The sequence below is a fragment of the Mauremys mutica genome, chromosome 5 (assembly GCF_020497125.1).
Source record: "Mauremys mutica isolate MM-2020 ecotype Southern chromosome 5, ASM2049712v1, whole genome shotgun sequence".
Lineage (NCBI taxonomy): Eukaryota > Metazoa > Chordata > Testudines > Geoemydidae > Mauremys > Mauremys mutica.
The window spans coordinates 63,718,289-63,745,205 of record NC_059076.1 but is presented as its reverse complement, the minus strand read 5'-3'; the positions used below and the strand labels follow the sequence as shown (position 1 = coordinate 63,745,205).

The following is a 26,917-nucleotide window of genomic DNA, read 5'->3' as shown; positions in this document are numbered from 1 at the left end:
CGAGGTATGTGCATCTTGTTTGGCCACACAGGGATTTGCATTTTTAATTACATCTAGATTTCAATAATAGCAATGATCCCTACACAAAGGCTCTGGGCACCCTGATATTTAATTATATTTTACAATTTCACTGTGATTTAAGCATAAGTTTAAGTGCTTCGACCAACTCCAATACACGCTCAAATGCTTGATTGAATTAGGACCTAGGTTCAGAGATTAAGATTTGATGGCCTACAAAGTGCTTTCCATTTCTAACTTCTGTAACTGTTAAATATGTACATGTAATTCCCATCACATAGTAACAGTACTACAGCAGCTAAGTAGTGTGTTTACATTACTCACCTTACATTTCATTATCTAGGTATTACTAACAACACAAAAGATTAGTTATTCTGAGTTTTGTTCATCTGTCATCTGTATAGATTAAAACACCAGAGTGCACCTGATTATGTCAGAATGCTGAAAACTCACTGAAACGAAGAAGTTTCTTGGAACAGTATCTTCCTAAAGGAGTTCACAGTAATATCATAGTAAAAAGATTTAGAAAAGGCTATTCTATGTTAAACAGAATGCAAATGAGAGCACTTCAGAAGAAGAAGAATTTTTACTTGTAGGAATCAGAGCTGATTATATCCACAGGGTTGCTGTTTTGCTGTGATGAAGAACTGGGATTTGGTCTCTGTCTTGATTTCATGAATTCTGCTAAAATGTACTGTGCTTGTTGGAAGGCTATTAGAATCACACCCAATAGAGACAAACTGCAAAAGAAAACAACAGGTTTCACTACATGCATGTCTCTAGACAAATGAACAAAATAGACCAATGTGTTGGTAAATTCCGAACATAAAGATACCTAACATTAAATTGGAGGACTGGGGTATGGTACAAACAAAACGTTTCTAGAAGTAAAAATTATTACTGTTTTATTTTTAAGTTCCTGGAAGCTATGATTATTTTCTGGCAAAACAATTGAACTATTAGTTTTACAAAAAAAACAAAAATCAAACCTAAAAAAACAAGATAATTTGAAGATTGAAGCTAAACTGAGGACAGACATATTTCATTTTGCTTAGCTATAGCAGAGATCTCAAAACAATGCAAGATGAATAGGGCATATTGTAATAAACAATGTACTTCACATATATAGGATATGTACATGTATTTTCAGGAAGACAGACTGGATGATCTATTAGATCCCCTCTCACACAAACTTCTATGATTCTGTGATGTTATTATTTCTTAAGCACTAATAATGCACTCACTGCTACACAAGATACAAATATAAACACAGTCACTCCCCCAAGCAGCTAACAAGCTAAACTATAGACACCAATAAGACAAATTGCACTGGAGGCCCCAGAGGGGGAAAAAACCTCTTTAAAAAACAAAACAAAAACAAAACTATTCTCATGCCTTTCTAGAGAGGATGCTAACATAAAATGTATGAGAAATATCAACCTTCATTCTTCGAGGGTCAATGTTTGAAGTCATAAAGGATTTTTTCTGTATGGTATATTATAGCAAGGGTGAATTACGGGTAATTTTTTGCTTCCTCCAGAAGTAGTCTATATACTATCATCAGGAAGCAAAATATGTAAACTAATGGAAAATGGCTCCTATGTTCTTGCAGCATCTGGTAATCAGGCTTTTTCACTAAAATACTTTTAGTTTGTATACAATGCAAACAGAATTATTTTGGATTTCCAGGCCACAGAATAAGCATGCACTGACATTTTATAGTATTAACATGACATTTACATTCACATCCTATCAATTCTGAAAACTAAGAGTGAAACTATTAGGATTTAAAGATTTGTATTAAAATGGCACCAGAAATCACCTACATTGAGAATAGTTTCTCAGTTACATTATACAATATAAACAGTAGAATAGCGCGTGTATGTGAGCGCACACACAAACACATTACAGACCCAGAACCTCATCTGTTGTAAATTGACATAGGTCTACTCACTTCAGAGGTAAGCCAATTTACACCCACTGAGAATCTGAGACACAAAATTAGCTAATGCACATATGCTGAGACACCTTTCCACCACAGCCTCTTCAACAAAATTTCTTAACAACGCACATTAAACAAGAGTGTGTTAATAAAAAGAGGGTCTGTTTATTTGTTTTAAACAATGTCACTAAAACCGACGTAAAACTACCAGAAATGCTTAGGGTAGATTATATGTCCATTCAACTCCTTTTGGGCTGCTCAGATAGTGACAGAAAGCATCCACATCTACTGCTGGGGATTTCCATGGCATGGAGGAGTGCTCAATGGGATAAAGTCACTCCTGGGGCCAGGGTGCTGGAAGAATTTGTATAGTGGGGATGGTGAAAGCCATTGAACCAAACTGTAAACCCTGAATATGATGGAAACCACTTCAAGCCAGGGGGTGTGGCAGAGGGTGCTAGTCCGCATCCCTAGTTCCAGCACCTATGCCTGGGGCATAAACAATGCAGGAAGGGGAAATGGCGAACGCTTACTCTGCTCTAAGTATCCCCAGGTGACATATGGGCCCACAGGGCTCATATTCACCTGGCACAAGTTAGAACACTTGGATGCTACAGAGAATCTGTCCATAAAATGTATGACTTTACTAATAGCTTAAAAAACTTTTATTTGCATCCATGCTAACCATCTATAGTTATCTAATAAAACACTGCCATAGGTGTGCCTGGCACTTCCCAGGCAGGAGAAGACATGTTCGCTGCCCAAGAAACTTAAACTTATTATAAATTCAATCCTGCAAAGTCCTGAGCATCCTCTATGTTCAGTACCTAGGTCTTTGAAGGATCAGACCCTAATTATACACCATGACATTACGCATTTCTCTAAAACTGACATTTTATATAAAGGTGGCAGCAGGTGACATGTAACTCAAAGAACCAAAAGCAACTATAAATCTTTGATAGATTGATTTTATTTTCTTTTGAATTTGGGTGAGGAGTGCACGGCGCAAGAAACAAGTATATTACCTAACAAACAGAACTGTGAGCCTCCAGAAAGACTCTTCCCAGATAGGTCCTGGCACCACATCTGCACACAAGGGCAACAAATGATGAGGAAGGGTCACGTTGAGTGTGAAGTGGAACTCTACGTCAGCAGCAGTCACCAGACTAAGCTCACGGATGACCCACGAAGAAGTAAAATCAGGGGTAAACCTGTCAGCAAAATCAATGAGGCCAGTGTTATTTTTCTATAGTAAGATTTAGTTTTATTAAGATGTCATTGATTTAAAAATACTAAACAGCGATCATAAACAGCTTCTAATTTTCTAAGCAATGACAGCTGCTTGCTTCAAGATTGCCTCCTGCTGACCAGTTTATGTAGTTATGTTAACATCTACCTAAGAGAAGTACTTGCCTGCCTGCTTTACAACTGTAATTGTGTTGGCATTCTCTATGTCAGTGGTCCCCAACGCGGTGCCCACGGACACCATGGCACCCACAGTGGCATCTTAATGCGCACGCGTCCTGGCCCTCAGGAGAGCACCCGCCAAAATGCTGCCGAATTTCAGTGGCATTTTGGCGGGGACGCCTCTCGATGATGACGCTTGTTGACGGCAAGCAGCGTCATCGAGAGGCGTCGCCACCGAAATTCGGCGGTATTTCGGTGGGTGCTCCACCGCCGCAGTGGTCCTTCGGCTGGCGCCCACCGGCCAAAAAGGTTGGGGACCACTGCTCTATGTGATATGTAATATAAGGTATTCTTTCATTTTGATGTTTCCTCCTGGAAAAGGAGAATGGATAATCAACAAATACTAAATGAAATTCTTTGTACAGTGCTAAAATGTACAGACCTTTTCAAACAGTTGAGAGTGCACTGTATTTGCTGTATGTACAAGCACAATCACTGCATTGCAATCATACCCCTTTTTCCTTGTGTTTAAAATCTTGAGTTATACTTGCACGGACATTAGAAACAATACTTAAAATATGTATTGGTGGAAGCACCTGACTAGCTGGTACTAATGACTGTGATACGCATAGAAAATCAGCAAACAAATGATAAAACAATGAAAAAAAAGCAAATACATGTTGCTCATTTGTCCCATTCAACTTTAATGTATTAATACCTCATAATGTAATAATAAAAATACCGTAGTACGCTTTGTAAAAATAATCTAATTTTACTAATGTGAGACTTCACTCTAGTACTTGCTTTTAATGTAGCAGTAACGGAAAAAAGGAGAGCTTTATATGTTTATTCAAAACAGACTGAGCTTCTGTGGACTAATGAGGTGAGGTTCTTCTGCAATTTCAAATTCACACTTAAGATAAACTAATTTCTTGGTTAACAATCAATGCTTACACAATGCTGAGCTCTCGGGAAGAGTTCTGAGCCAGGAAAAATTCCTGACAGTCTAACACTTCAAACCCATATCCTTGGCAACTGTACCCATTAATCTTCATAGATGATACAGTTATAGGAAGAGGCCCAATATTCTCCACTTTGAAATTCTTTGTGATAGATAAAATTTGCTTGCTGTCTTTCAGTTCTAAAGGAAAGAAAATTAGCATTTAGTAACTACACAGCACAGAGAGTAATTTTACTTTTAATATTATTTTAGAAATTACTGCTTATAGTTCACATTTTTTTAAAAAAAAGTTCCAAAAGTGAGAGTTAGATTTTTCATTTGGTAAATTGCATTTTGCAGTAACACACTACAGAATTTGTAAGATCATCAGCCTTGTGTTATGACAAAACAGAACCTGCATCTGTTTTACTACTGGGCTATCCAGCTTTACTTTGACAAATTCGATTTTATTAAATGCTGTAGCAGTATTAATAATAGGGAAAAAAATAACAAAAAACAAATTAATTTCTATGCTGCTGCACATACCAAAATATTATCCAAAATGATTTTTACTCAACACATGAAGTGTTCTTTATCATTACGTCTACTGTCTGCACTAATATATATGGAGGTGATTTCTGAATTACAGGAAGGTAGTGGGGGGCAAGCTTGATGGAAATGCTTTTTAAAGATGATTTCCTGACCATCTGGGTTTTTTTGTTGATGTCAATACATGTAATTTACAGACTCCATTTCAGCCATCACAGCTGATGATTTTCCCCTTTATGCTATTCCTGTATAACACCAGCATCACTATAGTCACAAACTATATGGAGCACAGTAATGCATTGCTACAGGATCAGAAACCTGATTTTGTTACTCACGTCGTCTGCAGTCCATGAGTGTAGCTTCTGGCACCTTAAATCTAAGTGACCCTCCTGCACCTGGCAGTCTTCCACCTACTTTTAATAGTTCTCTGGCTCCAAAGCCTTCTACATTGACCACATCCAGAACAGTCAAGTTATTTCTGTCATAACAGGAAAACCATGCAATCAACTTTTGATACAGAAAAGATAACTCAGCAAAACCATCCCACTTCTATCGCAATCTTGGTGCCAGTCCATCACAGTTCCCATCTCAGCAGCTGCAGAGGTCACACAGCAGCAGAATGAGTGTGCACATTGTGGATCAAATTCACGCCCATACAGCAGGGCAACACAAGGCCTATGCACTACTGAAGTCCCATTTAGGCTTTCTGAGCAGAGATGATTTTCACTCCCTGTGCAGTGCAGAGCCAAATTCCATGGAGACCTTCTCCAAGATAGTGCGCACAGAGCAGCGGGGAGCCAGAGGGCCTGCCACTGGATAGCAGCTGTCTCAGCTGGTGAGAGGGGTGGGACAAATTCTTCCCTTACCAGCACTCTCTTCCTGCAGAGATCCTAGTACACAGCCTGCTATTCAGGCTGGGCTCTGGGTCCCTGGATTTGGTCCCATAAGAGCCAATGTAGTTTAACTGATCACACTACTAACATCAAGGAGTTAGATGAAAATCATGTTTTAGTGATAAGAACCAAATTAATAAACCTCTTCTTCTATATACACAGGAACAAAACTGATGGGAAATGGAAGGTATTATTCTGCAATGTCAACCACTGGAACTATACGTTTTTGTGTGTTTTTGAATATGCTTATCATGTACAAAAAAATCACTTCAATTAGAACTCTATTACAGTGTCCACTTCCACGGGACACAAGTGCAAAGTGTAGATCAGATTTTGAAAATATTTTAAAGTGAAATGGAGGTATTTAAAATGGAAATGTGGTATATTTGTCTCTGCTGCAGTATTTGGCAAAATTATTTTCTTGAAGCTGTTTATTTATTGCTTACAAAAGCTAGGTTAAATTCAGAAGCTGGCCTACCTGATTAATATAAGGGATGCTACTCTTCTGTAGTCAACTGGTGTAAAAACTACACCAATCCTTCGGGTTTCCAATGGTTGTAAATGTAACTGAAGCACCTCAGAACTGGATTTCGTGTTAGTAAGGTCCTCCTGATGTGCCTCCTGAAAACAAACACGCATTTATTTATTTATTTGGCATAACACGTTTAAAAAAAAACCCATCCCAATAAAGCAAACATTACATCGCTGCTCAGCACTGTGTAAAAAATCTCTGGGTAAGGTGCAATTACTGCCATTTGACAGCATAAACCCCATCATATAAAGCTGTTTATTTGATCAAAAGTTCACATGACAGCATTTCTTTTATTATGAGGAATGTATTACTTTATTCTTTTAAATCAGATTTTACTTGCTAATATGGAAAAGTATTTATTTTTATGAAGTGGCTTTCATATTAAAGGAATCCCCAAACCACTTTACAAAGCAGGAAGAGTGGTAGTGCTCTGACTGTATAGGAAAATGTGGCAACCATTATGCACACAGCACTGGACTTTAGAACTTGATTTAATTGACTGTTGGTAATTAGTACAATCATTTGAGCCACTGTAAACACACCACAGAGAACTCCTTAACATCATACCACCACCACCACCACCACCACAGTAAGACTGGAAATATTATCAAGTTTGGGGGTTTTTTTGGTAGGATCATTTGTTCTTTTTCACCATTTAAACAAAAACAAAACAAAACACATCCTAAAAGCTTTCTATGCCAGAACCGGGCCTATCCCCTGACAAAGAGAACATTTAGCCACCTACAGAACTAAAAGATACATAAACAATAGTAAGGAAATGGCTTCTGGTTTAAAGATCGCACCTGGCCAATTTTCTTTTTTTTTGGTTCAAAGTGTTTTTATGATTTGTAATATTTTACAAACCAAAAGATAAAATTACAAACTACAAGAAACACAATTAACAGCTAAAATTTATGAGAAGAAAAACATATAGGGCACATTTTCAAACATAGCCTATAATTCTATACATGCAACTGTGTGCATGTACCCAGGTGTGATTATAATAACTGGTTACATAAACACAGTAATTAGGCACATTATGACACATTCAAACTTTGTGTGTACATAATTAATGACTGGGAAAAGGACAAATTAAAATCTGCTCCCTAGTTTTATACAGAGAACTGCTGGGTGAAATTATCTGGCCTGTGTCAGGCCATAGGTCAGACTTCTGGCCTTCACATCTCTAGGTGAAATCCTGGCCATATTGAAGTCAATGTGATTTTTGCCATTGACTTCAGTGTGGCCAGGATCTCATGCTACAACTCTATCTGGAGTTTTAATAATAAATGCACTGTTTTACAGCTATGTTCTCTTTTTCAATGACTAGGATATGAGAAATGCTCCCTCTACCCTTTCAAAAGTTACTTCTGAAGTATATGGTGAAAATCAACTTCTAAGTACAAATGGAAACTAAGGCAGAGAAGTTAAATGATTTCTCCAAGGTGTCTCAGCAAGCTGGGGGCCTGAGATGGGGAATCAGAAATACAGATTTCTAGTCCCCTGTTCTAATTACTACACCAATTCAATTTTCTTCTATTATAAAATTATCAGCCAGCTCTATAGGGCAGAACCCCACAAGTACATGATCAACATTAAAGATAAACACAAGTTTAGTATATGATTTGAACCCACAGTGCCTTTTTGAAAGCACAAAACTTCCAATTAAAAAAAAACAAACAAAAAAACAAAAAACAAAAGCAAACTCTGGAAAAAAATAGACTGTCAAGCATAGAATATAATGCAGGAGTAGGCAACCTATGGCATGCGTGCTGAAGGCAGCACGCAAGCTGATTTTCAGTGGTACTCACGCTGCCCGGGTCCTGGCCACCAGTCCAGGGGGCTCTGCATTTTAATTTAATTTTAAATGAAGCTTCTTAAACATTTTAAAAACCTTATTTACTTTACATACAACAATAGTTTAGTTCTATATTATAGACTTAGAGAAAGAGACCTTCTAAAAATGTATCAGAGGGGTAGCCGTGTTAGTCTGGATCTGTAAAAGCAGCAAAGAATCCTGTGGCACCTTATAGACTAACAGACGTTTTGCGGCATGAGCTTTCGTGGGTGAATACCCACTTGCATCCGACGAAGTGGGTATTCACCCACGAAAGCTCATGCCGCAAAACGTCTGTTAGTCTATAAGGTGCCACAGGATTCTTTGCTGCTTCTAAAAATGTTAAAATGTATGACTGGCATGCGAAACCTTACATTAGAGTGAATAAATGAAGACTCGGCACAGCACTTCTGAAAGGTTGCCGACCCCTGATCTAATGCAAGATGAAAGAACTTATGACTGAATTACTATAAACAGCACTCAGAAGCAAATTTAAATATAATGCAGCTAGGAATATATGTTTATTTTTCTAATTTGTCAGATATTTTTTCTGTCAAAATTAGACATCTTACCCTGTGTGTATACTCCTCCATGAGCCTAAATTCAGTGGTTGTGAAATTAATAGCTTCCACATTTGTGCCAAACCTAAATAAATCAAAACAAGAATTTAAGTATTTAAACCCAATGTTTGTCAAAACATCATTGCACACATTTTTGGAGAAACTACAGTATTGTTATAGCCGGCACTTATTCTTAGGGCAAGAATACTTCTACCATTGCATTTTGGCAGATGTGGAATATTACGGAAACAAAGATCTGCATATTAATGGACTGCATTACAACTTAAGTTTTATGAATGTGCTGCTCACTCAGAAAACAAGGTGATGTTTGGGCAACGTCAGATTTTTCTCCCCCCAAAATGAAATATTATAATCAAAGATTATACAAGAATCAACAACTGAAATTCCTAAGCAAGATGTAAACAAAAGCAAAACATCCGTGGCCACCCATATAATCTTTAGGAAACATTTCATATCAGAGATCAGTGAAAAATTGAGAATGAATAATTTATTCAATGAATGTTGTCCCTCTTTCTGTTCATGAATTGCCCAGGAATAGATTGCGGTTTTCTCTAACTTATTTTTAATTTGCAAAAAAAATTTGCAACTAATTTTTGATCTGTTTGTGAACGATTCAGTTGCAAGTATTTGATATTTGTCACTCAAGCTGTTTGGAAAGGACATACCAAACAAATTTTTGTTCGATGAGGATAAACACTGCTCCTAGAGGTAAGCATCTCGTGTTGAATATTCGTAAATATGAATTCAAAACTCACTTTTAATGCAATTCTGCAATATTTGCTTAAATGAAATCACTTCAGTGAACATTACTTCCAGCACTTGCTAGAAAATTTGTAGAAAGTAAATACAAAAGGATGCAAATGCAAAGAACATTTGTTAAAAAATTGGAATGAATATTTGCAGACATTCTTTTCTAGAATTCACACAAATATAGTTATTGGTTTGAGTACATTTAAAAGAATTATGGTGTTGAGGAAGCAATTAAATAAAGATCTGGGCCTTGACTCAGCAAGGTACTTAAATAAGTGACCAACTTTAAGCATGTGAATAATCCTAATGATTATAAGAATGAGAGTGAGTAGTCAAACTGACTTAAAGTTGGTCCCTTTCTCCCATCTCTTCCCCCTCTCTCCACACAGCTTTTACCAGTCAAAGAACTCTCATGTCATTCAGGGAGTTGGCTTAACTATCCTGAGAAAATAATTCATTTTGGTGATATAGGCAGCATCTTCATTTGCGGGCTTTGCCAATGCAGCTATAGTAGTAAACCCTTTGAAGTGTAAACTACAGCAGAGAGTCTTTCTGTGTAGAGCAGTTCCCATAACCCTCCTACTCCTTTGAGTGTCCCTAAACGCTCCCTCACTGAATTCAGGCTGCCTTTATTTCTCCCAGAAGGCCTAATTCTGAGTCACATGCCCCCATCACAGAACCCTTGACTCATGGCGTTACCTCCCCAGGTGAAGGCTATGTCCCAACCCCCAGTAAAGACCAGCTCAGCCTCTGACAGGCATGTACTTGTTGAATTCATGCCTTGGGGTTTATCATATAATAGTTATATCCACAAAGACAGTCATATAACATACAACCAAGGTAGATTAAACGTGATTATAAACCATCAAAAATGGGATTTAAGATTATGGGGAACCATACCTCCCGGTAACTTATGATTTTTTTAAAATATTAAAACAAGTGCTGAGTAACAATGCTAACGGATAGAAACAGATCACTAATAAGGAATATCAGTATTCTGAGATAACGTTATATTCATTACCATTTGCTGAGCAGACTCAGTGATGCTTGGGGATCAGGATAGTAAGACAGAGGCAGAAGTTGTAGCGTAACTGGGAAGGATGAGGGGTTTCTTAGCACAAAATATTTTACCTAAACAGTTTGGGGGAAAAAAGTTAGAACTACATACTTGTGTGCTAGAATTCTAAAACAAGATAAAATAATTCTGCACTAGTAATACTGGCCTCATTTTCAAAGGAGACTCAACTTGACTTCTCTTTTTGCACATTAGAATTTTACATGCACAAAACTACATGCAAAAGCTGGGCATGTGTGTACAATGTTTCTATATGCAAAAGCAAATGATAGTGGCTTGAAGAACTACACATGCAAAAAGAGAGGCTATCTTTTCAAGATATATTCTTTTTATTTCGATTTATTATCAGGTCACACTGGTAGACAGGAATAAAGTTTACCCAAAGAAACAGGTAAAGTGTGTAAGACACTATTCTTCCTCACTTAGAAATATGAATGATGGGGGACTAGCTGGCTCATGCTATTGCTTAATAATTTAACATACATACATTGAATATAAAGATAATAAATAATATTTGCATATGAAGCCTTTCCTCTACATATGACAGGTTCTAACCAAGGCCAGGTTAGTAGTGACCAAAAGTTGCCCAATGAGAACTGAGTTGCTGGGGACAGTCCTGTTCCAAGAAGACATACGTCATCTGATAGTCCCAATCTGGGACATTTCACAAGCACAATATTCACTCTTAAAAGATGTATGCATGGTGTGATAAAGATTAATGTGGAATTATAAACTTCACTAATAGTAAAGATCATCACAGCAGGGAGCAGCCCTAGATGTTTTGCTGGCCAGCACAGAAAATGTTTTCAGGCCCCCGAATGTCAAGCAAAACAAAACAAACAGCTAATCGGGAGGGAAAGGAGCGGGAGGAGGAAAAGGTGCGACAACAGTTCAGTGTTTCCTGAAAGCTGGTGTCCTGGATGACTGCCCTGTTTGCCAGCCTCTAGATCTGGCCCTGATCACAGCATATCCAAACATATTGTTCCATGTTATTCATTAGTTTTATAATAAGCTACTCTACTCTAGCTGATGAACACTTTAATAAACATTTCAGAAGGTGAGATCTACAGTATATTGCTAAATCCTCAATTTATCTTAATGTATTAAACTAGATATTTCAACAATTTAAACTGGAGCCAATCAAGTATAAGAAACTGGTGTCTTGAGATGTACTGGTATGGAGTTTTCCAAAAACCTTTTTAAAAACCAGTTTGAAAACAATATAAAAACATTGTGTCTTAATAATGTTGAACTGGAATCTTCATAATTTAAACTAGCTAAAAATATACAAACTTCGATAAAGCTTGAAAATAGTTATTATTACCATACTATTCTTAAGTGCAGTTGCACTGAAGTTTAGCGTCAGGCCAGGCTCTGTAATCAAACGTGGCAAAAAAAAAGCAAATGACTCCTCGTCTTCAGGCTTCTTTTGGTGAGCAATGCGAGTCATTCCCAAAAAATTCCTCCTGTTTAATTGGTGAAAACAGAAAGCTTTGTTAAAACCAAAAGAAATTGATTTTAGTCTCTTGACATCAATTTTCCAGGAGCACTTCGTTATGGCAGAGAAACTCTTCTTGGGGGAAAAAAGGTCTTTAACAAAATAATGCCCATAGGACTGTGACCCTGCATTAACCATCCATTTATCCCTTACACCTCTGTTTTCATACCTGTAACATAACGACTCCCTGTTCATACAGCCCCATTTTCTCATGCTGGAAAGGGGCTGATGTCAATGCTCACGCACAGACACACACTTCTCCCTTCCCCATGTCCCCAATGTGTCGCATCCATTAGGCAAAGGAATAAAGTGCTTAAAACCTATTGAAAACCCATGACCCTGAAAAGACTACTGCGCAACCTGTTGACAGAGAGGATTTGTGTAGCTTCCATATCTGATCCTGTGAAACATGCTTTGTTTTCTTTCAGAGTGAAGTAGAAGTGGTGAAGTTACTACAATCAAAATATTATTTACATTCAATGTTCAGGTATTTAAAACAATTATTGACACTGAGTTAAATGGGAGATGAGGTGATTAGCTGCTCTGAATCTCAGGACAGAGCACCAGACTCAGCACCAGAGTCTGAAAGTTTTTGCTCTTATTTTCAAGTATACTAGTATAGCACAGCAAGATGTGTTTCTTATAATACAATTTGAAGTTTACTACATGAACAGTCTTTGTACAAACCTGCAGGCTTCCCCATGTTTTATTTTCTGCCATCTTTCATAAATCTCACTTGCAAGTTCAGAATCCACATTCCACGTAGACTGGTCCAGAGACAAACTCCCTTTCCAAAACAGATTTGCTAAAATGATAATAGATTTCCCATATTTTACTAAAATAACATTTACTACCTTTATCACACTGTCCCATAACTTGAAGAACTGGTATCAATAACAAAGTTATTTAAAAAAAAATAGGTACACGTGTGTGTAAATTGGAATGTATACAACTAATTGTTCAAGTAGGACTTTTTTTTTTTTTTGCTGTCTCTTACATTTGGAATTTAAGGGCTATATTTCATCACAGATTTTTAAGCAGAACTCTTAATGGATGTCAATGGGATATACATATCAGTTCAATATCTCGAAAATGGTGCAAAATTATGTTATAGCACCCGCTAGTTGCGAATAATCATTTCCATTTTAGCTCCCCTTTTCCAATTGCTGATAATTTTCTCGAACAAACAAATTCCATTAAAGTCAAAAATATATTTTGAAAGTTAGAACTGAGTCAAACATTTTTGAGTTCTGTGAGCAGGAATTAGAAATCTGGAATATTGTGTTTGCTACAAGTTACTAAAATCCATGCAGAGGAGCAACAATTTAAGAAATCAGGATATTCTTAAATGATGTAAAACTTACTCGTACTAATCATATATATATTTGTACTACAAATCCAGCAACAAATCCAAAAATTTTTCTAGCTACTTTTTTTACATTACCAAACTGCTAATAGAGGCTAAAAATAAAATAAACCTACCTGTATCAGACTTTCCCAAGTAACAGTGTATATCACAATGTGCTATGGCTTCAAAATGAAGATCCCCCTGCTGAAAAACAATGCTTGAATATCTGGCAAAGCAACACTATAAATAAAATAAATCTAGATACATTTAACCAATGAACATTACAAACTTTAATCAAATTTATTTAAGAACAGTAAGCCTGAAGCGTTGTAGCCCTTGTTTTGGACGGATGATACACCGCTTTATGATTCTGCATGAACAGCAGTTGGATTGAGCTCCCTTTGAAAACATGGCCCAGTAGATCCTCTCCATCCCTTCTCCTATGATTTACTATTCCAAAAAGTCTAATACCTATTAATGAAGATTACTAGGCTCTAGAAACAGTAAGATCTAAAAAACCCAGAACCTTAATTATGCTCCTTTCTGCATACATATGATACAATCTTTAATTACATGATCATATACTATTTTTCCATTGGGCCCCTACTTCATTCAGTGCATGGGATGGACATATTAAGGGGAAGTATTTCGGTGGCATGGGCAACTGTAAATCTGTCATTTCCCCACTTCTGAGCACTTGGCTTTGCAAGCTAAATAACGTTAACATAGTTTTTTGTATGTAATATACATACAAGTCAGTGGAATACAGTACCTTGGACAGAGTTGAATAAATCCGTAGAGGTATCGCAAACATCACTCCTACATTTGTAGCCAAAAATACATTAGAAAATACATTTATTACAGTGTCTTTGACACTGAGCTTCAAAGAAAATACATTCCAACAGCCTGGAGGTAGAGTCAAGGGTTCAGTGAAGTTCAGAATCTAGAAGGAAACAATCAGATCAGATCATATTGGCTAAACATTGTTTGTTTGTTTTTTAATCAAAACCGCAAGAATTATTGAAGTGTACTTTGGGATATTAATTATATACTTCTAAAGTGATATTTGCTCCTAATTGTTTTGCTTCTACTATCATGGAATTCTTAACTCCTATACACACATACATAAAAAACACTGGTCATGAGGGTAAACTTACCAGGACACTGTAAAGTACCTTTTTTAACACAACTGCATTTGATTTTTTAAAATTCTAGGCACATGCATTTGCACACCTAATTTATCTGTGCAGCTATTGTGATTGCACATATGAATCTGGGATCTGAGTGCACAAATGCCAAATCAATGCCTAGTTTGTCATTTGAGCATGCACACATCAGCTTTGTTTGTTCTAATGAAGCAATTACATAAAATGTTTTGCCTAAACTTCTAAAAATAAGGCCTCTCTTTTGTAAAATCTTTAATAACGTTGCACAAAGCTCGTCCACTCACCAAAAGATTTCCAATATAGCCTATGAAGAGATGTACCAACAGCATGTACCAATAGCATAAGCAGCAATTGTGAGAACATTGACTATGATGGCAAAATTCTGTACTTTAATGCACACGTACAACTGCTACTGCAGCCAGAATTTACTCTAACATATATTAAAACCACCACCACACTGAATAATGGACCATAGCCTTCTGGAGCCTGATAAAGGCACACAGTACTTTGCACTAACTCCCGCTGAATTCAATATGAATTGAGGACACTCAGCCTCTCAAAGAACCTGCTCAGCATCTTGAAGGACTGCATCCTTTTACATTAAGGAAAAGACATTATAGGATTCTAAAATAAAAAACTTACCTTTAAAATGTTCTTAGTCTCTCTGGCTACAAAGACATCATTTAGTTCAATGCTAAAGTCAAATTTGTTTGTAAACCATATAGACCAAAATCCTGAAATATTGTGATGTGGCTCTATGTGAAATAATGCTGCGGAAGGGTCAACGCCAAAATACCTGTAGAGAAACACAGATTAAAAATGCAAGGGTCCTTGAACGTGCAAAGCAATTCACACAGACACATAAAAAGTATCACTATTGGGAAATGAGTGTTTTTAAGGACTCTGGAGGAAGAACAAATTATTTTATTAAAAATACAGTAAAAATCAGAAGACAAAGTGCAACTGTAAGAGGGATGGATAGCTAGTCATACTACTGTCTCACCACTTTAGAGTACAATGCTGCCTAGTGCTTTCCCTGTTATAATGTGGTAGCTGTGATAACACTACTGAGTCAAGACTAGAAAAAATATTCAATTTCCAGTTTTCCGTTAGAATACTGTTCCCATAAAGCTAGAAAAAGAGATATGTAAATTTATCTCAGATTCTAAATAAGGCCTGTGTGACCTTAACTGTTCAGATTTCTTCTTACTGAATCTTGGAAGTTTGTGTGTATGAAATACAAAACTATTATATGAAATGCTGCAGGGTTTTATTTTGTTGAAAGACACAGCGACAATATGCAGCAGTCTGGGCACTCGTGCTTACTACCATTAAGTGAGAAAGTTAGCTTGTTTTGACTCTACAGCATATATTTGAGCACATTTTACAGTTTCCTTACAATTCTAGTGAATGTTTAAAATAATCCCACCATCAACCTACCGTTCCATCACAGGATGGGAAAGACATGCTTTTAGTGTTGTGGTGCCTTTTAATGGATTCATCTTCACATCACTAGTATAATGGCTTTCATTGTCACATGATGCAGCTGTATAAATAAAAAGTAAACATATATATTTGAATAAAATCTTTGTAATAATAATGCTTTTCATGTAAGGATTTCAAAGATCCTTACAAAGAAAAGTCTGTATCAACAGCTCTACTTTACAGAGGGCAAAATCAAGGGATATGAACGTTAATATTCTGATTTTCAGATGTGCTTAGTATCGACTTAAAAGGGATTCAGGGGTGCTCAGCACTTCAGAAAATCAGACCATAAAACTGAATTGTCCAAGATCAGACAGGGAGTCAGTGGCAGAGCTCAAGTCTCCTGACTCCCGTCCGCTACCCTAGCTACTGAACCAAGCTGCTACCCTCAATAAATAAAAGCATGCCTGGGAAAATAAAAAACTCACTCTACTCCTCTACCGCCTTCTTTGCCTTCTCTTTCTTAGAAGGACGAGTCCCAAACTCATTATGAAGTAAACTCTTTGAGAAAATGTATTTTGTTGTCCCCGTCACCATTCCCAAAACAAAAGACAAACAAAACAAAACAAAACACATGTTTTTATAAGAAGCAGAGGAAAGAATTTGGAAGCACTGATCGGGGGGTGAAAGCGTAACAAAAATGTGCAGGGCACTACTGAGTATATAAGTGACAAAGTTTGCATGACAACAGTGATCCGAGTCAGGGAAACTAAATAATACAGTGGATCAGCAGTTCTCAAACTGTGGGTCAGGACCCAAAGTGGGTTGTGACCCTGTTTTAATGAGGTCGCCAGGGCTGGCATTAGACTTGCTGGAGCCCAAGGTCAAAGCCAAAGCCTGAGCCCCACCACCCGGGGTCAAAGCCAAACCTTGTGGGCTTCAGCCCTGAGTGGCGGGGCTCAGGCTTCAGTCCCCCCTCCTGCGGTCGTATAGTAATTGTGGTGGTCAGAAGCGGGTCATGGTGCAATGAAGTTTGATCTACTGTAGGGGTTCTCCTGGACATAGTCTAGGTCAGGGGTCTCAAACACGCGGCCCGCGGAGCTCTTCCCTGCGGCCCGCGGAGCTCCCCCACCAGGGCCGGCTCTAGAGTGGGGAGCCCAGAGCCTTTTAACTCCCAGCCGCGGCTGGGAATCAGAAGGCTCCGAGCTGCCCGCCGCGGCGGGGAGCCCAGAGCCTTTTAACTCCCAGCCGCGGCTGGGAATCAGAAGGCTCCGAGCTGCCCGCCGCGGCGGGGAGCCCAGAGCCTTTTAACTCCCAGCCGCGGCTGGGAATCGGAAGGCTCCGAGCTGCCCGCCGCGGCGGGGAGCCCAGAGCCTTTTAACTCCCAGCCGCGGCTGGGAATCGGAAGGCTCCGAGCTGCCCGCGGCGGCGGGGAGCCCAGAGCCTTTTAACTCCCAGCCGCGGCTGGGAATCGGAAGGCTCCGAGCTGCCCGCGGCGGCGGGGAGCCCAGAGCCTTTTAACTCCCAGCCGCGGCTGGGAATCAGAAGGCTCCGAGCTGCCCGCCGCGGCGGGGAGCCCAGAGCCCTTTAACTCCCAGCCCCGGCAGGCTCCGAGCTGCCCGCCGCGGCGGGGAGCCCAGAGCCTTTTAACTCCCAGCCGCGGCTGGGAATCAGAAGGCTCCGAGCTGCCCGCGGCGGCGGCGGGGAGCCCAGAGCCTTTTAACTCCCAGCCGCGGCAGGCTCCGAGCTGCCCGCGGTGGCGGGGAGCCCAGAGCCTTTTAACTCCCAGCCGCGGCTGGGAATCAGAAGGCTCCGAGCTGCCCCCCGCGGCGGGGAGCCCAGAGCCCTTTAACTCCCAGCCACGGCTGGGAATCAGAAGGCTCCGAGCTGCCCGCAGCGGCTGGGAATCAGAGGGCTCCTGGCGCTTCCCGCCGCCAAGCCGCCAAACAGCTGTTGGTGGTGCTTAGCACTTTCCAGGAGGGAGGGGGGAGGAGCGGGGAGCCGCGCACTTAGGGGAGGAGGTGGAGAAGAGACAGGGCAGGGGCGGAGCCTCATGGAAGGGGTGGATTGGGGGTGGGGCCAGGGGCAGCAAGGGGGCGTGTCAGTGATGCGGCCCTCGGGCCAATGCACTCGTCCTCATGCGGCCCTCGGGGTCATTTGAGTTTGAGACCCCTGGTCTAGGTGCAGAGGTGGGCAAACAACGGCCCAGGAGGCTAGCCAGCCCCCAGCCCCTCCCCTGCTGTTCCCCCTCCCCCACAGCCTTAGCGCGCCGTGCCACTGATGCAATGCTCTGGGTGGCTGGGCAGTGCAGCTGACCCGGGGCTCTGTGCTGCGTGGTGGCGACAGCGTGGCTGACTCCAGCTGGGAGATGTGACTGTAGCGCCGCCAGCCACCAGTGCTCCAGGAAGCGTGGTGAGGGGGCAGGGAGCAGGGGGGTTGAATTGAGAGTAGGGGAGTTTGGGGTGGTGGTCAGGGGGCAGGGAACGGGGGGGTTGAATGGGTGCAGAGGTCCTGGGGGACAGTCAGAAAGGAGGGGGGGTTGGATGGGGCGGTGGGAGGAAGTCAGGGGTGGGGATTCTGGGGGCAGTCAGGGGACAGGGAGCGGGGGTGGGGCAGGAGTCCCGGGGGGGGCGGGGGCAGGCGTCAGGGGGCGAGAAGCAAGGGGGTGGGGAAGGGGGCAGAGGCAGGGGCTGGGCCACACGTGGCTGTTTGGGAAGGCACAGCCTCCTATTACCGGCCCTCCATACAATTTCCAAAACTCGATGCAGCCCTCAGGCCAAAAAGTTTGCCCGCCCCTGGTCTAGTGGTAAGAGCATGGGACTGACTGGAAACAGCAACTTCTAAATGTTAACCCTAGCTCTTCCACAAACATGCTTTGTTGACTCGGGCAATTCTCTCAAACCATCCTTACAAAAACTGCCATACAAATTTACCACCCAAGCACAAAAGTGTACTATTTAAGTAGATTTGAAATAAAAGAATCATCCAAATGATTAAAGGGAACCTAAAAGGTACATTCAATAAATGCTGACAATCAGCTGACAATCTTATTGGTCACCCACTTTCCCTTCCTGTTAATATGGCCTGTACTGAATTTAAGATCAGGGGGGTGGGGGGGGGGAGGGAGAGAGAGCACATGTGTGTGAGAGTGACAGAATGATATGAAATAGGATGGAAACAAAATAAGTACAAAGAATTCTCTCTCGCCCTAGCCCAGTATGTTTTAAGAAAGCAAAGTTGCACAGACAAGTTGATCTTGATCCTTTTCAGAGTACCTTATAAGGTAAATATGTACCTCATGTAATCATATTATATACACAAAATATACATACTGTACCTTTACAAACAATGGAAGCAACTTTTGTAAAATTTGTGGTTGAAGAAGGAAGTTGTATTGGCTCAAACTGCACAGATGATGTATCTTTTTGTGAGAAACGCTGTATGTCCTGCATTAAAATGATATATTACCAATCCCTGTAGCACTATTACCATTATTATTATATTTTTAGTATTTGTTTAATTCATCTTCATGACAAACTTAGAAGGAACTGTCATTTATCATATGTGATAAATAGTTTTGTGGCTTTTATTTAGGTTAACGTGCACATTAAAAATCATTATCTGAGCTGTAGCTTACAACCTACAAATTCTGTTGGACATTATACAAACTTAAATGTGTTAAATGCGTCTTAAAATAAAGAAGTGTGCTATTTGGCGACAGCAAAAAGTAAGTAGTCAAGCTAGTTAATATCCTTATTAAATTCAATACCTCCGAATATGATTGCATGAAGAACATAATTACCTGTATATGTAAAACGCTGTTCCCTGAATGCAATACATACATGTTTACTGTAGAATCATCTGTCCAAAAAAATGAACATCCAGATAAGTACCAAAGATCAAAGTACCACTGCTTTCTCGGACATTAATATGAGAAACAATATCTAACATATTCAAATGAAAATTAGAAGATAAAATAATTCTATGCAAAAATATGTCTCTTGTAAAAATCAGAAGTTAATCACACATTGGGCCTGACTCTCCTCTCACACCATATCTTTGGCCCTAATTATGGTGGCAAAAATCAGCTGGAAAGCTGGCATTACCACCAGGTCCTAAATCCCCAGCTGGCACACAGCCCTAACCACAGAGCCAGCATAACCTCCCTTTTTCCAGGCCATGGTATAGTGTAGCCCATAGGAATAGGTATTTGCCAAGTAAGACAGGGGTATAAGTTAAGGCAGAACCATTACAAGGCCTGTAAAACAATAGCTTAGGTAACAAAGCATAAGGCCCAAAAGCCTTCGCATACGCACTTAACTAGGAGTAACCCTAGATTATAAAAGACACAAGACAGAATGCAGTAATAACTAAACTGCTGACGGGTAACCACAAGATGCCAATTTATACCAGCTTGGGATATTTTAAGTTAGGTACATCAGCAGAGGTCTGACCAAAAGAGTACCATGGTAATTAACAAGCTTGAGATAAACAGGCTAGTAACCTAAGGGAGAAAGGCACCCCAACAATAGTAGGGTGAGGAAATACAAATAAGGAAAAGAGGAAAAACCTACTGAACCTCTACACTAGGCACAGTGGCAGTGTAACACATTATAAAAATTGCATCCCGGCCTGTGTGGGAGATGTAACTCTTGGGAGACCCCAGGGTGGTGAACACTAGCGGTGATGATAAGTCTGGTGATGAGGATGATAGCAAACACTTCAGGTCCTTTTGCAAGGGACGGTGTGAGTACATGAATGCTCAGACACACATTCTGAATTATCTCTATCCACCTTGCTGGGCTGGAGTGTTTGTAACTTTTCTCACTATGTTAATAAAACTATTACAAACAGAGAAGGTTCTTCCAATGTTGTATGTGAATGTTGTAACCATGCACATCGGGGTTCCCAACTGAACAGTAATTTTAATAAATAGTGGGCATGATCTTGGGACAAGAACCTACCAAGTCTCAAAGTGCTAACTAGGCATTCTTAAGTAATCAAAATAATTAATGCAAAATCAATAGATCATCAAACAATAGGAAGTATGGCTGCTGGAGAGGGGTGTGGCTAAAACTGCACTAAGTCACTGTAGGGGCCAAAGTAATCCCAAAATCAGGGATTCACAAATGTGCTCTAAAGCCTCCTCCCCAAATTTGCAGGCCACAGAACACATGATCTAGCTTACTGTCTTCAACAGAGTTATTCTCGATTCACATTGGTGTAGTGAGAAGAGACGCAGACTCCAAGTCTCTCTTAATTAAGCACATCAACGAAAAGAAAATTAAACATTATTATCTGAAGTTGAAAAGCTGCTCACAAGATCATCAATGCAAAAGATCTATAACTTCCCATTGCCAGCATCATAAAGGAATTATGACAGGCCTTTACCCTAGTGTATAGGGATTTATGATTTGCATTATATTGAGGAAGTGTATAGCTTTTTTAAAATGCTCTTCTATCACCTGAATCCATTAAAAAGGATGTTACAGCCATACCTCTGGACATGACAGATGTGAACATTTATCCACAAGTGTAAGAATAAATATGCTTCCACAACTCAGTGCAACAAAACACTGCTATCTCAGACGTGAGGGAAAATAGATTTACTGCGGATATATCAGCTCCATCAGTCAAATGTAAGTATCACTCCAGTCAATTACCAACCCTTCCAACTACATAGCAGGCTCTGGAAGAACGATAAATGTGTTTTGCAACCAGACTTGAAATGTGGTAAAAGTGATAATTGAATCATTTATCTGTTTTCACAAGTCGTTTTTTCTTCTACCAGACAGTACAATTGGCAGAAAACTATATTTTTGTTCTAATGTTCCAAAAAACCTAAACAATTATAAAGGTGATGGTGCACTATAAATAATTAAAAATCAAAGATATCTCACTCCTTGGATTTGGAGAAAAATTATCTATTTACCCAACAAACGAATGATACAAAAAATTTAAGTAGCTGTCTACTTTGCATGTGGAATTCTAGCCTCCAAAAATGATGATATGAAGATCCTTTGTATTATATTATTACAGTAATTTCCACAATGCCTGCTTTTTCTAGGTCCTGATTTCTTTGCAGGCCTAGTTCTGTTAATCTAATTCCTTAGAAATTAGAATACTACAATTTTCATTAATTGCACTTTTGCTGAAAGGTGAAAACAAAAGCAATCAACACCACCACACATTCTGTACTATTTAAACAGACACCTAAGAAAAGGATGTTTCTGTTCCAAACACAAATCTTAAGGGAAAAAGAAAAGAATGTAACAAATGTAGTTTACAACAGCAGAGGATTGCTACCTCTTTCATTAAGAAACACCATCACAGTAATTCTGCATTAAACACAAAATGTTAAACAGTTTCACTTCACTAATGTGGCCTTCGCATTAAACAGCAAAATAAAGAGGATGTCACTGAGATCAATATATTTGTGAATACCAGATTCTGAAGTGTATATAAAAACAATTTCTATTAAAATTAACAGTCACGTCTTGCACTTACCTGAGGTCTCAGTTTTGTCCATTGCTACATAAACTACAAAAAGATTCTCCAGTAAGTACTGTCTGTGATCCACAAATTCCTGTTGGGAGTTTTCCATTCTTAGTACTAAGCTCATTTTTAGCAGCACCGGATCGTCAGACATAAAACAGCAACTCTGGAGTGACATAAAGGAGGGGAAAAGGTGGTGGAAAAAAGGAGGGGAAATTTCATAAAATAATCTGATTTGAATAAAACATACTGAATTGATGGTCTCAGCCAATTTCTAATGGACAAATGTTCTACGTGCATCACAAAGGTAGCAATCCCGGGGCAGTAATTAGAACTTTTGATGGAATTCTCAGTAGAGGCAGAGGACTGCACAGGTACAGAGAGCAAATTCCACTCAAACAGGCACTTTCTGGGGGCAGCGTGGGGAAGCCTTCCCTGGCAACAGAAAGCTGCAGTCTCCAGGGCACATTCTGCAAACACTCAGTTCACACACACACCTACACAAAAAAGTAAAACCAAAGCATAGTACAATGGGGTCCTGGTCCATGACTTGGACTCCGAGGTGCCATAGTGATACAAGTGATAAATAATAAAAAACATAAGAATGACACTAAGGGTTAAGCCTCAAAAGAATCCCAATGTAAGAGTAGTTTCAACTGGAAGGTCTGGCCTTAGGAACTGTAAAACATTTTCATTTGTAAAATCCTTCACTCTGAATAAGATGTACTATAAACAGACTAGCGGAATGAATTCCAAAGGTGGGGAACCTTCAGATGTACAACAAACAGTGTCCAAGCTCAGGGACTGAGAGAAAGAGCACTCAGCTGACCTTAAATAGTATGCTGAGGTATAAGGTAAGAGAAGCAATATGGATCCCAGACTTCTCACAGCCTTGAGATTCCAAAAGACTGAAGTGGAAAACATCTAAAATATTTATATAAATAGTATTCTATTATTGTTTAACAGTGTGACTAATCGTGATTAATTTTTTTAATCGCTTGACAATACTTTGCAATGCGAGCTACAAAAGTGCCATGCAAACGTCTGTTCTCACTTTCAGGTGTCATTGTAAATAAGAAGCGGGCAGCATTATCCCCTGTAAATGTAAACGGACTTGTTTCTCTTAGCAACTGGCTGAATAAGAAGTAGGACTGAGTGGACCTGTAGGCTCTAAAGTTTTACATGGTTTTGGTTTTGAGTGGAGTCATGTAACAAAGAAAAAATATCTACATTTGTAAATTGCACTTTGGTACTTCTATGAGGTGAACTGAAAAGTACTATTTTTGTTATTTTTACAGTGCAAATATTTGTAATAAAAATGATATAAAGTGAGCACTGTACACTTCGCATTCTGTGTTGTAATTGAAATCAATATATTTGACAATGTAGAAAAACACCCAAAATATTGAATAAATTTCAATTAGTATTTTATTGTTTAGTAGTATGATTAAAACTGCAATTAAATGCGATTAATTTTTTTTTAGTTAATCACATGAGTTAACTGCAATTAATTGACAGCCCTAAAATGAAATGTACATTCATACCTTAAGTTGTTGGCACATATTGTTGTGTAAACTGCATTCAAGATGAACTTGTAAGAGACTGGCATTCGTAGTTTCTGCCTAGAAAAGTAAAAATTAAGACAACAGTTCAAAGAGTTTGATTTAACAGATTCTATCCAGTCAAATTTGGCCCAAAGTTTACATTTTGTAAGGCCAACAAAAACTATTCCCATTACATTTCTATTGAGATTGCAAAAGATACAGTGTTTTTTCTCCAAAATGTAGGCTTTTGAAGGCCAAGCTTTCACACAAAATCTAACAGTTTCATTTGTTTTTGAAATCCGTAAATCTAAATCACTGGTTTTAGATATATGTTTTTGTGCAATATATGCCACCCAAACATTGCATCACTGAGAACCTCCCAGTGAAAACTGACTATAAATGAATGTGAAGTTCACTTCGTTATTTTCATTGTACTAGCTGAAGGAAAAGAAAAAGAAAAACAAACAAAATAGCAAAAAACAAAGGGCAATGTTGTCAATTCTTTCAATTTCAATAAAATGTAATCCCTGACAGTAACATCAGCAAGGAGAGGTGGTTTTTTGTTTTTTTTTAACTATTATTTTAGGGTAATATGGCAGCCAACATCATTGCTCAATGAGAAATTGTATCATTTCAACTCCTACTTCCATGTCAAACTATTATTAAACATTTTATACAATAGGAACATATGATGGACCTTTATAAATCTTAAGCTCCTACTTGATTTTCTCCTATAATGCCTTTTTTTACATACAATAAAGGCTTCCTTCCTTGTTTTCCTGTATATTTTCTTTGAAACACATATTTTAAAAACTGCTGGTAGGCTAAATTTCTGGTTAGATTTCCTGGATGCAGCCCTGATGTTCAGGCCTCAGATTAAAACAAAGAAATAAAACAACACAAAACTAGAGAAATTATTTTCTGTTGCTTCACCTTTTTATTCATTTGAAAGAAAAAAAATGAATGTGTTTATTTTGCGAGCTTATAAAATGTTCATGCAGCAGCACTGTCTAAAGTCAGACTTAATGCATGCAAGCTATGTGAAATACTGTCATACATAGTTTGTCATACCAACGATCCATAATAATTCTGTGCTTCTCCTTATCAGTGATTGTCAATTATGCCAAATTACATGATGGTTTGGGGACTAATTTAAGATCACAGTTAATTTTTCATTTGTGACCTCACCCAAATTTGAATCAAGGTCTCCAAAGGTGCAAGAAGCCAGTGTAATCTACTCAATCTTTTCCTTTTTAAAAAAAAATGAAATAATTGAAGCTGAAAGAGGCAGAACTGTGAAAGCAATGTTAAAAGGTGCCATACCCTAATGCATATTTTTTTATCTCTGATGAGCCTTTGCATAAATACCTCACAGGAAATCCATTCCATTATTTGCTCAGGGAAGAGACATGCATTTAAAATCCTGAAAGAAATACAATCAGGAGGAGATGCTTTGAAGCCTTTTTCTACAGATAAGGTGATGGTGGTGGTGGTTTTATCACACAGTAAATTCACCACATGCATAATGCTTTTTTTATAACGTGATGTGTGATTGCGTAAGAGCACAACAAAACAAAAAGTCAACATGATTTCTTTGGTATTAAATCAGTTTATATAGCAAATATTGCAGAATCCCACAAGGGGGAGTTCTAACACCTCCAAAGATTAATCACATAATTTAAAAAACAATTTTAAAAAACCTCCTTTTTTAGCACAGCACTATCGAGGAATGGGAGTCTCAACCAATTCATCTCTTTTTGCAATTTCACCTTTATTTTGTCCTAATCAAATTATGCAAGTAGATCAAGCTCTTAAATCCAATACGTGTATCATTAATTAACCTTCCACAGCTATTACTGGCAGTGGAGTTTCAACAAGAAAATGGGCTTATGTGAGCAGACCACTTTCAAGTCAGCTAATTGGTCTGATAAACCTTATCCAACTTAGATTTCCCTTCTGAAAGATTCTTCCTGGAAAGAACTATATTTTTTTCATTAGCCTATACACCACTACTTCATGCATTCTTTTCCTTTGCTCAAAGTGCTTGGACAATTAAGACTCTTCAGATGTTCTCCAGATAAAGGTCAACTAAATGTAATGCTCTGAGTCACGTTTTTCTATAGCTTTGTCTGAGCCACTTCTCTCTCTACTTGGAGTAAAGGCTATTCTGTCTCTGAGGCTGTGGCTACACTTAGCACTTCAAAGTGCTGCCGCGGCAGCGCTTTGAAGCGCTAAGTGTAGTCAAAGCACCCTGTCCATACTCCACCTCCCTGTGGGGAATAACGTACAGCGCTGGGAGCCGCGCTCCCAGCGCTGGGGCTTTGACCACACTGGCGCTTTGCAGCGCCGCAATTTGCAGCGCTGGAGAGGGTGTGTTTTCACACCCTGCTGCAGCGCTGCAAATTTGTAAGTGTAGCCAAGCCCCTAGTCGTATTACCTTTGCTTCTCAGTTTGGCCCTCACTGCTATTTTGGAGGCTTCTCAAGTCATGTTTCATTTCTCATGTCTCCTCCCCCTTATGTATCAAATGTGATTTAACAACTTCTTATAGGATGAAGTTTATCCTAAACCCTTAAATCATGGATTAGGTGATGAGGCAAGCCTTATGAAAGCCCTACATGCTTTGAGAAAATTTTATCCTTAATAAGAGGAGGATTCACAAGATGATTTATTATTGTCCCAGATTTTGGATCCTAATGACCTATCAACAGAGTTCTATTCCCCCAACTTTTATGGTGATTACTATATTTCTGAATTGCACTCTGGCCAACCTAGATTTTAAATGCCTTAGATCAGGGGTTTCCTGCCTTCCTTTTGCTGCCCACAATTGCTAGGAGCGCAGTAGTCAAGTAGCCAATTTGGTGCACCAGTTAACCAATCCCAATCATAATGGTTTTGTTTTGAATGTCCTGGATGCT

At 39.1% G+C, this 26,917-nt stretch overlaps 1 protein-coding gene across 5 annotated transcripts in view; it reads right to left on the bottom strand.

Moving 5' to 3' along the window:
* Positions 1-26,917, bottom strand: part of TMEM131L (transmembrane 131 like) — a 117,848-nt gene that overhangs the window by 25,585 nt on the left and 65,346 nt on the right. For 3 of the 5 annotated variants that reach the window (XM_045018264.1, XM_045018266.1, XM_045018268.1), the window contains 17 exons: positions 24,001-24,078; positions 22,469-22,622; positions 19,764-19,822; positions 19,299-19,407; positions 15,977-16,082; positions 15,179-15,332; positions 14,143-14,313; positions 13,505-13,574; positions 12,710-12,827; positions 11,849-11,990; positions 10,471-10,580; positions 8,691-8,763; positions 6,228-6,370; positions 5,192-5,334; positions 4,322-4,508; positions 2,986-3,171; positions 609-758 (listed from right to left, as the gene is read on the bottom strand). In XM_045018264.1, the coding sequence (XP_044874199.1) occupies positions 609-758; positions 2,986-3,171; positions 4,322-4,508; positions 5,192-5,334; positions 6,228-6,370; positions 8,691-8,763; positions 10,471-10,580; positions 11,849-11,990; positions 12,710-12,827; positions 13,505-13,574; positions 14,143-14,313; positions 15,179-15,332; positions 15,977-16,082; positions 19,299-19,407; positions 19,764-19,822; positions 22,469-22,622; positions 24,001-24,078 (2,153 nt within the window). The remainder of the gene's footprint in view (positions 1-608; positions 759-2,985; positions 3,172-4,321; positions 4,509-5,191; positions 5,335-6,227; positions 6,371-8,690; positions 8,764-10,470; positions 10,581-11,848; positions 11,991-12,709; positions 12,828-13,504; positions 13,575-14,142; positions 14,314-15,178; positions 15,333-15,976; positions 16,083-19,298; positions 19,408-19,763; positions 19,823-22,468; positions 22,623-24,000; positions 24,079-26,917) is intronic. The other 2 variants (XM_045018265.1, XM_045018267.1) reach the window with 2 other exon arrangements.